Below are 12,233 nucleotides of genomic sequence, written 5' to 3' on the forward strand. Positions count from 1 at the left end.
AATTCATTTAAATGAAAAAAATGTTATATAAGATAGAAGAATTTAAGCATCTTACAGGATCTGGGAGCATTCTAGTCACCATTTCTAATGGCCTAAGGAAATTAGTTACAAAGCTGAGAGAAATGGTCATGAACAAGTCCTGGTCAGAGTAATTTGAAATTTATACCATTCAGCACAAACTATAAAACTAAACAAAAAATCTTAGGTTGATGAGCAAATTAAACTTACAACACTTTAAAATAAGAATCCAACTTTGTGATTAACAAAAGTAATAAATTTAAGTGGACTTTGATTTTTAAAAGTAGACTTATAAAAAAGATTTAAAGCAACTGGTAAAAATTAAGTGTATTATTAATAGTACAATAAATTAATATGATTTTGAGTACTGGCAAAGGTAGTTTCTCCACAGATCTGAAAACCAATAGAGCTGAGAAATCACTGTATTTAGTTCAAATTTTTTTAAAACTAACATTTTTTTATCATTTATTTTTATCATATTTATCCCCAAATAAAATCAGTAATGATAATACAATTTTACTTGGTAAAAAAGTGAATAAAGTAGTATATAGGAAAAAAATGACCTTTTGCTTTTATGAAAAGAATAAGAAGCAATTGAAAAAATTTAGTTAAAATGTATGCAATAATTTAAAAACTGAAAAATACATAGGTAGTGAAAACAAAGAATCCTTGAATATACCATCCAATGATACTTTATATTTAGTCATTGATCAATAAAAATTAGATAACTAGAAAAAAATTAAGAAACAATTTTTCTAAGTAAACTTTTTCTTAAAAGTTAATACTTCTCAATAACAATGAGCCACCATCTTGTTGATTTACACCTCTAAGGATATTTAAAGAAAAAACCCAGTTGAGACAGAAATTCAATAAATTTCTGACAAGAAATAGAAGTACCAATAATCCTAATTATACCCTTTAGGCAAGCAGTGAGTTTATAGTGTATGAAAAAGCACCATAAAGATAAATGAAATTAAGACTGAAGATTGGAGCCAGACGTAGTGACATATGCCTGTAATTCCTGCTACTTGGGATACTGAGGCAGGAGGAGCACAGGCTTGAGGCCAGCCTGGGCAACTTGCCAAACCCTGTCTCAAAATAAAAATAAAATGGGCTGCATTTGTAGTTCTGTGGTAAAGCACCCCTGAATTCCATCCCCAGCAGCAACAACAACAACAAAAAGACTAAAGATTCGTAAAATACATATGAATTAATTTCTAGTTCAGAGGCATAGAAACTGCTGGTGTAAATGATATTTCCAGAATTTCAGGCAGAAATAACTAAAGAAAAAAAATGAAGGAAAAAAATGGAAATAAACATGGATCTTCTTTGACAAAATATTTCGGACTATAACCTGTGTCCAAACCAGGCCAAGCCTGGTACTGTGGCATACAACTGAAATCCCATGATTCTGGAGGCTATGCAGGAAGATACCAAATTTGAGACCAGCCTCAGCAACTTAGTGAAGTCCTAAGCAACTTAGACTTTGTCTCAAAATAAAAATGGGCTAGGGATGTATCTCAACAGTAAAGCGCTCTGTGTTCAATCCCCAGTGCCTACACAGGGCCTGGTTCCTCTATTTATTTATTTAGGTATATATCAACTTAGCCTCTTCAAGAATGTCTACAAATGGGCATAAGAAAACTTTCTGAAATGATGAAAATGTTCTATGTCATGATAGGAATGTAGTTACAACTTGTCAAAACTCATGTAAGTATACACTTACATTTGAATTTGATTATATACAAACTAGACCTCAATAAAGCTGATAAGGCAAAAAATTAATAAAATTAATGACATAAACAGTATCTTTCAAAAGTATTAGCAACCGTCTATATGGTAAAAGTACTAATATAAATACAGTGCTCAAAATAAAGATTAAAACTAAAATCTGAGATTGCTATAGTCTTTGAATTATTTTCATGCACATTTTTTCCACTATTACCTCACTCCTGTAAAATAGGGAGGAAACATTATTGGCCACTTTTTACTCATGAACACTGAAGTTACCAGGAAGTGACTAGCCAAAAGCCAGAAACCCACCAAGAGGCCCAAACCCTCATTCCCAATGTTTTTTCCACCATGATACCACACTACTTCTCCTTGGAGTCCTCATCACCTGCCAAGTCTGTGTGTAGTGCTTTACGTATGTAATAACATTTAACCCTCATAATAACCTGAGTATTTTTTAATTTTTTTGTCTGTTAAGACATTAACAAAGTAACTTACTTTCCTCATAGACATCTAATAAAACAAACTGATTTGAATTCTGATCTATTTGACCAGTCTATACCATGTTATACCATACATTTCAATCTCACAAGGATTAATTAATAGAGCAGTAGGAACTAAACTATTACAACAGGCCTAATTAAAACAATAATTTAGCTGGTTGTGGTGGCACATACTGGTAATCTCAGCAACTCTGAAGGCTGAGGCAAGAGGATCCTACATTCAAGAATAGCAAAATGGTGGAGTGACACAGACACCATTACCCTATGTACATGTATGATTACACGAATGTATGAATCTACATCGTGAACAACCATAGAAATGAAACGATGTACCCCATTTTGTGTACAATGAATCAAAATGCAGTCTGTAAAAAATTTAAAAATAAATAAATAATTTAAAAAAAAATAGCCTCAGCAATTTAGTGAGATCTGAAGCAACTTAGGGAGACCATGTTTCAAAATAAAAAATAAAAGGGTTGGAGATGTGGCTAAACAGTAAACCACCTTGGGTTCAATCCCCAGTAAACACACACGCACACACACACACACAAGTAATAATAATAAATAATATTTTTTTTCCTTCCCTTCTACTGAAGAATATACAAGTTCATCATTTATACCTGAAAACATGGGTAAAAAAGATCTCGTGGTACAATAAACTATCAAACCAAAAATATAACAAAATTATTTCCAAGCTTCAGTTTATACCCTCATATTATAAACAATGGTTTTTGAGATGGAATCTTGCTATATTGTCCAGGCAGACCTGGAATTCCTTAGCTCAAGTCACACTATTGCCTTAGCATATCCCAAGTATCTGGAATGATAGGCCTGTTAAACAATATTAAACAATAGTCTATGCCACAAAACTATAATAAAAAGTCTTAGAGTTCACTGTAACAAAAATTAAACTGTTGCAGGGGATGTAGCTCAGTGGTAGAGTATTTTTGCCTAGTATGCACAAGACCCTGGGGTCAAAACTCTATATGCATAAATAAATAAGCCAACAAACATACATTAACTATTGAGCTATCAATATTTATAACACATTTTTCCCAATTTAAAGAAAGTTCATAATTTGATTTAATTTTCAAGAGTATATGAGTATAAAAATATTTATACTGAATATCAATTATGAATCATTTTAAAATGATCTTATTTTCATGAAGACCAGTTTATTCAACACATACTTACTATGCAGTTTATATAATATTATCTCTACTCTTCACAACAAAGTACTCTTATTACTCCGGTTTATAGCTGATGATAAAAATACAAATTATTTCTACCAATTATGTATAAATCTTATTTCAGAAGTCAATTCCAAATTATCAAATATTTAGATATTAGGGGAAAGAAGCAATCATCACACTATCATCTACCTTGCTGCTACTTAAAAGATAGAATCTTAACATACCAAAATGCAACCTAACACTTTTATTACTTCTTTAATAGAACACTCCTTAAAAAATCATTTTCTAAATGTACCCCTACTGGTCTGCAAAGTACTTTCTTGAACATATTATTGTCAGCAACTTCTAAGATGTTAAGATGACAAAATTGAATAATAAAATAGGGAAGAATTGTTTGAGCTTCTAATGGACTATACATGGTACAAATCCATAAATCTATAGCAACTACATATAGAACAAGCTAACCTTTCTTAAAATTCTAGGGGAAATATGTCAAGGTATGAAGAAATTAATAATAGTTGATAATGATAAAAGATTTCATATTCAGTCCCAAATCAGGTCTAATAGAATATCACATTTAAGATATTTCCAGTTTAATTAATCAGAAATATTCTCACTTTGCTGAGGTTATACTTGGTTTAGAACTAAAAATATTGTGCATAATATTTTTGCTTAACAACTCTGAGGTTAATTCCAATACCAAAAAAGCTGCTTGGGTAAGATATACAAAACTATCTGCAATATTTATGTAATTTCTGAATAGGAAGAATTAAACCAAACCAAACAGTGTTTCATTGCTACCTGAAAGCAACAAAAATTACAATCAAGGACTCACTTTTTAACCTACTATATTTAGTATAGGTAACAAACAAGTTTAACTTTTCATGAAAGCCCAGAACTCTGAGATAAATTAGACAGCTTAAGGAATACTAAATGCTTGTAAGTGAGGTCACTTAACTACCTATTTAAAAACAAATTCCTTCATGTATTGCCTTCATTTGATGTAGATTATCTTTAAAGAGAAAGAGAGAGGGAGAAGACAATGAATCAAAGTGGCTCCCCCAGTAATCCTGGAGATACATAAGGCTGAGGCAGGAGGATAGCCAAGTTTCAAGTTTCAGGCCAGCCTCAGCAACTTAGCAAATAAACACTTAAAAACAAATTGGGGGGGGGGAGGCGGGGGCTCGGAATATAGCTCAGTTGGTAGAGTGCTTGCCTTGCAAGCACAAGGCCCTGGGTTCAAATCCCCAGCACAAAATTAGGGCTATGGATATAACTCAGTGGTAAAGCACCCACGGGTTCAATACCCAGTATGGAAAAACAAAATAAAAAGAATCGAAAATGAGTAATGAGTGTAGGACACCAAGAGCTAACTCTAATGTCAAGTATAGACTTTGGGTAATTATAATGAGTCATGTCAAGTATAGATTTTGGGTGATTATAATGAGTCAAAGTAGGTTCATTGACTTTTACAATAAACTACTCTAGTGGAGGATGTTAATGGGGGAAACTATACATATATAGGTACAGGAGGCACACGGGAAAATCTCTGTATCTTCCTCCTAATTTTGCTGTGACCCTAAAACTGTCTTGAAAGGAGAAGTCTTAAAAAAAAGTAAGAAAAAATGTCAAAGGGTAAGGATGTGATTCAGTCTTAGAACACATGCTTAGGATCTAGGTTCAATTCTCAGCACACACACAAAAAAAGGTAAGAGAAAATACTTAAAAATAAAGCAATAAATATGTCTTAATAACAAATTCACACTTCAAGATTAAATTGAATAGGAGCATCTTTTTAAACAGCTGTAAAGGATTTAGAGTGAGATTCTTCTGAAATGATCAACTAGGAAAATCACTTTCAAATTTTTGTAGCTAGAAACCATCTTCAGAATATTAAAATACATAATGAGTTATAAAAATGAGCTATGAATGTTTACAATCATTCTTAAGTTTTCAAGATTTCTTTTTGCATAATTATATTTTAAAATTGGCATTTTCTTCTGGGGATACAGTGTTGTGCTGATATTTGCTTAGCATGCGTAAAGACCCAGATTCAATCAGCAGCCCAGCAAGGGGAAAAAAAAAAAAAGATAAAAGTGCCTTTTTAAACAGTCCTAAGATAATAAACATATATTCTGCATATAAAAAGTTATCATGCCAAACTATCACAAAAGTAAATGTGGGGTTGGAGGTGTAGCTCAGTGATAGAGCGCTTGCCTAGCCCATGTGAAGCACTGGGTTCGATCCTCAGCACCACATAAAAATAAATTAATTAAATAAAGGTATTGTGTCCATCTACGACAAAAACATTTTAAAAAAGTAAACATGACTAAGTGATTAGCAATGAAATACTATGAAAAGTCCTCAAACATGAACATACTGGACTAAATTTATCTTCATAAATTATATAATTAATATTAAAAATGTAGACATGAAGGTGGGCATGGAGGCACAGGCTTATAATCTAAACTACTAGGGAGGCTGAGGCAGGAGGATCACAAGTTTGAAGCCAGTTTGCACTAAATTTAGCCAGATGCTGTCTCAAAAAATAAATAAAAAGGGCTGGGATATATAGCTCAGTAGTAGAGTGCCTCTGGGTTCAAACAAAACATAATAAGAAAATACACAGACATTAACTCTGCTAAATCAATTGATTGAACTGTGTTGTAACACTTAAAGTTTTCATATTTCTATTACTGATCTCCAAATATTTGCACACCTGATACTGTTAATAATGCTTTAAACTTAATATATTTTGATTTCTTCTATCCATTACTCCTTGAGGTGCTTTCTAAGCCAAATAATAAAAGGAACATAAAACACACAAAATCTTTGTAACGTGGGCATTTTAAAAAAGAGAATGTAAATCAGAAATAAAAACCATAAGAGTAAGGACCATAAAAGTAAGGAATGATTTTAAAAATAAATTCATATCTATGTAAGCCATCCGTTAACAATAATTTCATTACAGAATTTTGAAATTACTCTCTTTGGGAAATTTTACTGCATAAATGATTAAATAAATATGTTTACATTAAAATTCTTTGTATTTTATTTGGTGGCAAAGAATTACAAATACATATATAAACCCAATATGTGAAGAAAAGTGTTGATCTGCAAATAAGCTGAGGCAGGCTCAATAGGAAGAATGGTTTCTATGCTTCTCCAGAAGAAAATGAAATTCAAATGATCACATTTTCTTAGGTGAAATAAAGACTTTGGAAGTAAGTATCAAGATGTATGTAAAGAAAAACTTACATAATAACAAACATCAACAGGTAGTTATTGTGCAACTACCTTTTTCCCTTTTCCAAAGAAGATCTAATATTTAATTACCATGCAATTCTAAAATACCATCAAGTATTTAATATACTTATATTTCAAAAAAACTAGTGACCTTTTCCAGACAATTTAAGCATGCATTTTTTAAACTTATTAATATAAGGAAGTATTATTGGCACTTATAAAATAATTGTCTTCTAATTGATGAAATCACCTTAGTAAGAACCTAGACTTAGAAATCCATAATAACCATGACACAAATCTTACTTCCACTGAGACAAATCTCTGGATTTTGCATTGGATTCTTGAGACATTCCTAAAACTTCATTCTATTTTACAAACAAAATCATCATCAAAATTTTCAAATTTCAGTTAAATATTTTATCGCATACTTCAAAAACAGTGAAATGTGACAAAATGTACAAATATAGTGCTTACACATTTATGTCAGTTTTTAAAAACTAATGTCCATTATCAACCTTTCACAATTAAAATGGATCAGAATACATTCATTCCTTTTCCAGTCATAAAATATGATCTTTAAATCACAAGTGAACTTCAGAAAATCAAATGAAAACTGTCATTTTAAACCACCAATTGTTACTATATTCCTAGAGCCGAATCTCACTGCATTCATCAACATCAGGGAAAGCACAGCACCTGTGCATGTGTATCCACTTCAGAATTTAGAAACATCAAAAGAACTACAGAAAAGTTTTATTACATTAATACCAGCAAATTTTTATAGAGAATTAAATAACAATAAATCTATAGCTCTATTTTAAAATATACACACATATATCTTCTACTTCATAGTAACTAAATAGTTTTGATATATAGTTCTTTGCAGTCAATATTGTTCCTGGGTACATAATGGCATGAATTTTTAAGTATTATTTTAAAAAATTAAAATCATTTTTTATTTCCCCAAATAGATACCATTAAAAAATGTGTTCAACATACTCACTGAATGACACATGTACTTCTGAGGCACCCACCAAAAAATGTCATATATTGTAAAAAAAAAAAAAAAAAATTATTATTATTATTTTTTTTACTGGGGATTCAACACAGGAGCACTTAACAACTGAGCTACATCCCCAGCCCTAAATAATCTGCATAGGTATTGGTTCAGTTGAACATTGAGTTAAATTTTCTAAGTATCTATGGTACATGTTATTATACAACAAAATTATATTGTAGACACAATGGAAAAATTTAACATGCATAAAACCTGACATGTCTTCAAAAACATTTACATAGTAAAATTTATGGCTAAAATAAAATGTTTTTAGAAATTTTATAAATGGTCCTGAACTGCAATCTGATTCTACAGGGGATACTCACATAACACCTATACAGACTATTTATAACCATCTAATTATTACTTCTTGTTGCCTGGCTAAACTCAGTAGGATTCCTGTCTTCTTCAAAACAATTATTCATACAATTTATATGTAATTTATGTAAATCTCAATAAAGAACCACCTTTAACTAGGTATCATTTAATATTATCTTTTTCATATATACATAACATGCAACAGAAAATTAATGCAAGTCAAATATTTAAAATAATGTTTATAATCTGGAAACTGTTAGCTATATATAAAAAACTTTACCAGCAACATAATATTTTTAATTCAATGGATACAGGAATGTTTGTCAACATATATCCATTAAATAGCTTAAATCTGGATGTTTTACATGTCTAAATATTAACATTAATAAAATGTCTAATATTTGATTTTGTTAAAAGCCAAATTATAACAAGGTATGATCAGACAAAGAAGAAAAGTGCTATTTTTTCATTCATCTATAAAACAAATTTATGAGATCGTAAAGAACAATTTAACAATCTAAAGAAGGTTCAAAGGGGGAAGCAAGAGCCTGAGAGAAAATGGGTTTGTCAATTATTTTACTCATTCAGTCTAAGGAGGAGGAAAACATAATCGAAAATACAGATTTTTTTGCAATATAAAATAGGCATAAAATTCAGTAGCCTACATGTGGACTCCTATTTATGCATTTAAACCCTATTTCGATTCACAAATTATGCTGATCCTTCCACATGTAAACAGCCAATAATGATGACCAGGCCTTTAGGAAAGGAAAACACACCATACAGCAAGGTCAGGAAGCTGCCAGGCACCACAGCACAACACAACAAAACAGAATGGTTCTTATGTTCCTATTGTTTATATACATAATTTGAAGATGTTATTACTAAGGTGAGGTGTAAATATTTCCAATTCCAGAAACATACAACACAGCATTAAATTAATATATCATTTTCAAGCAAAGATACTAAGTATTTCATCTATGTCAGTCAACCTGTAGTATTAACAGTCATTCATTCAATTCTTTTTAACTTAGATGTCAAGCCAAAATAAACCTCTTTAGTCCTAAGCCTCTTTATTTCTTACTACGAATTCACTTCAATGTATATTTCCTTAACTTCTTTTCATGAAAAAAATAGGCTTGTAAACTGTATTTTTTTTTTTACTATGAAATGATTAATTAATAGAAAGGAATGAAAGAGGAAGTGGTATTAATTTAATATTTCCTAGACAAAGTTTTGAATGGGAAGCAATGACATTCTGCTAGTATTAAAGCATCTTTAAAAGCTACAGCACAATTTAAGCAAAGGTGGAAATTTACCCCAAGTAACAGACAAGGACATTTTAAACACACAATCTAAAGCCGCCTTTGACCACGTTTTTTTTTTTTTTTTGGTTCAGTCTCTTAAAGAGACAGTATCCTTGCACGGGTGCCCTACAGGGAGTGCATTTCTTAAATGTTTAATTACCAATATTCTATTTGGCGTTTCTACAAATCCATTCAGGCCAACAGTGTTCTATTTTGCTTTACTGATCTCAAGGCAGGCAGCGATAAACAGAAGTGCTACTGTGTGACTAGGTGACTAAAATAAAAGTCTATACATTTCTTATCACAACGATATGTGTTGCTTTTGTTTTTTAACCTTAAAATGATCACTGGTTCTTCATTCATTTTTCCACCCATTCATTGGCAAGGCGACCCAGTCTTCTGTAACCAACAACACCGGAAGCTACAAGAACGCAATTTCGCTGCCGAATGAAAAGGAGGAAATGCTAATAACGTCAATGGGGTCGAATAGTCAAATATCAAAGATTTCATTTTCTGTTTAGGAAAAGATATCCTGGAAGGAGCTCATGCACGTGCCCTAAAAACTGGATTTACCACGTGATTTCAAGGAAGAATTTTATCTTTCAATATACCTAAGAGCACACCTATTAAAATAACTACAGATCAACTCCTCCGCATGAAAAAGGGTGAAAGGGGGAAAAAATTCGGCTTACTTGGTGTACAAATACATCAACTGGAATATCCAAGGGGCTTCCCTCTCGGTTTATCATGGAGATGAATCCAAATCCCATGCGCACGTTGAACCACTTACAGTGGCCAGTTCCGTGCAAAACCTGGGATTCCTCCTCTGCCTGCTCTGGCAGCTTCCCGGGCTCTTCGCCACCACCTTTGCTTGCCCCGCCTGAGATGGAACAGGACAAAAAAAAAAAAAAAAAAAAATCAGTCAGTCTGTATTTCCATACTGTGTTCATTGAAAAAAGGGGAAAGGGACAGCTTGGGGGGAGGGGGAGCAGATAGAAAAAAACGTTAGTCAATAGTTGGAATCCTTTCTCATCTACGGAAAATATTTTAAATGAAAAGGGTTAAAAGGAAACGGGGAGGGGGGGGCCACACCGTTCTATCGATCACACCAACTTCCACGTTTCTGTACATACGTGTACTTTTTAACTCCCGTTTTTACAGCCTCATATTATATAGTACAGCATGCGAGACTTTACTTGCATAATGCAGATTTAACACCGATCCCATTTAGAAAAAAAAAATTTTTCATCTAAACTATTTTCCCTGGCGGGTATGAGGAGGAAAGAGAAATTGTGAAGATGGTAAGAACTACTAGTTAATGCACACGCGGGCAGCAGTGAATCCACGGTTATTCGCAATGTGCACTCCCCTCCCCCCATAACTTTCAATTAAAGTTGGGGTGGAATGGGGGAGGGGGCAGGTGTATAAAAGTTTTCTTGGGCTCACTAACTGAAACTGCGCTTAATCACACTCACACAATTCAAACAATAGCCCCCTGAAAGCTTTTCAAGTTGTGAATCAGTGTGGGCGGTACAAAACATTTTTGGAGATCTATAACAATAGGTTTGCATAAAGCCCCATTGCACGATAGGGGGTGGGGAGGTAATGCCCAGTATTGGGGTAAAGGGGGAAGTGGGGGACAGGCAAAGAAGGATGAGAAAGGGGGTGGGGGGGAGAAAAGAAGAAAGAAATTCACAGTAAAACAATAGAAAAGAAAATTAACCTTCGGCCATGTTGCCCCACGGGCCCTCAGCTCCAAACTCGTGAGATGAAAACTTTGCCTTTGGAACGGAGTGATCTTCTGCATCAATCTAACATCTTGATTTTGTGCGTTCACAAATTTAGCTCGCATGGTCTAATGTGCTTTCCTTCTTTTGATTTTTTTTTCTCGTCTCTCTCCAGTTTCTGGCCCCCTGAGCACACGTGACTTTGTCAATTACATGCTTTCTTGCTACTAATTTCACCTCGGATCCTTAAGGGGCCGGCAGGAGGAAGAGATAACCAATCGCCATTTCATCTATGCTGACATCAAAATAATTTATGAATGAACACGAAAAACTCAAAACATGTTATCTTAAAGACAATTTGGGACGCTTTACGATAAATCAGAGTGCTGATTTTGTGCTTCTACTTAAACACAATGGAGGGTCCTTGTGAATCGTCGATTTAGAAAAAATCATATGTACACACGCGTGCCCTGTCTAAATAATCTCATACCGGGAAGTCATTTAAATAAAGCAACCAAAAATGTTGATTTTTTTTTTCTCTTAAAATCCAGCTACTTCATAGCAGCAAAGCTGCTTGGGCCAATTTCATATTTAACACTTAAAGGAAAATATATAATTATAAAACACCAAATTAAACCCAATTACATCCCCATTAAGCTTTAGATAATGCAACATACGCCTACAAAAAAAAAAAGCACACAATTATCTAAATGTGTCTCTAAATTTTTTTCAAATTTAAAATAAAGTTATGCCGGAAAAATCACTATCACCTTTCATATAGTCAAATTGTGTTTAAATTTATCAGTTCGGGACATTTTAGAGGGGGTTGGTAAGGAATTGTACTTCACAGGTTTCTCCGCCATCTCTTTTCGGGGGAGGAGATGTGATTAATGACTTCCTAAATAACAGCCCAGTTTTCCAGCCTAACATAGAGTGAACCTCAATCAGTGGCGATTGTTCCCCAAGAGCAAGACCACGTAGGGCGGAGGGGGAGGGGAACGCTGGGCAGGGGAGGTGCCGAGGAGCGGCCAGGAGAGGCGGCTACAACGCGGAGCAGAGGAGGTGGGGGTGGAGGGCACTGCGGGGAGGGTGCAGAGCCACACGCCCAAGAAAAGGTAAATTCGTGTAATATT

At 33.4% G+C, this 12,233-nt stretch overlaps 1 protein-coding gene across 1 annotated transcript in view; it reads right to left on the reverse strand.

Moving 5' to 3' along the window:
• Positions 1-11,106, reverse strand: part of Lin28b (lin-28 homolog B) — a 100,598-nt gene extending 89,492 nt beyond the window's left edge. Inside the window, exons 1-2 of the mRNA XM_047559324.1 lie at positions 11,097-11,106; positions 10,066-10,253 (exon numbers count right to left, since the gene is read on the reverse strand). Of these exons, the coding sequence (XP_047415280.1) occupies positions 10,066-10,253; positions 11,097-11,106 (198 nt within the window). The remainder of the gene's footprint in view (positions 1-10,065; positions 10,254-11,096) is intronic.
• Between the last annotated feature and the right edge of the window lie 1,127 nt (positions 11,107-12,233).

This window comes from Sciurus carolinensis, chromosome 7 (genome assembly GCF_902686445.1).
Source record: "Sciurus carolinensis chromosome 7, mSciCar1.2, whole genome shotgun sequence".
In the NCBI taxonomy this organism is placed as follows: domain Eukaryota; kingdom Metazoa; phylum Chordata; class Mammalia; order Rodentia; family Sciuridae; genus Sciurus; species Sciurus carolinensis.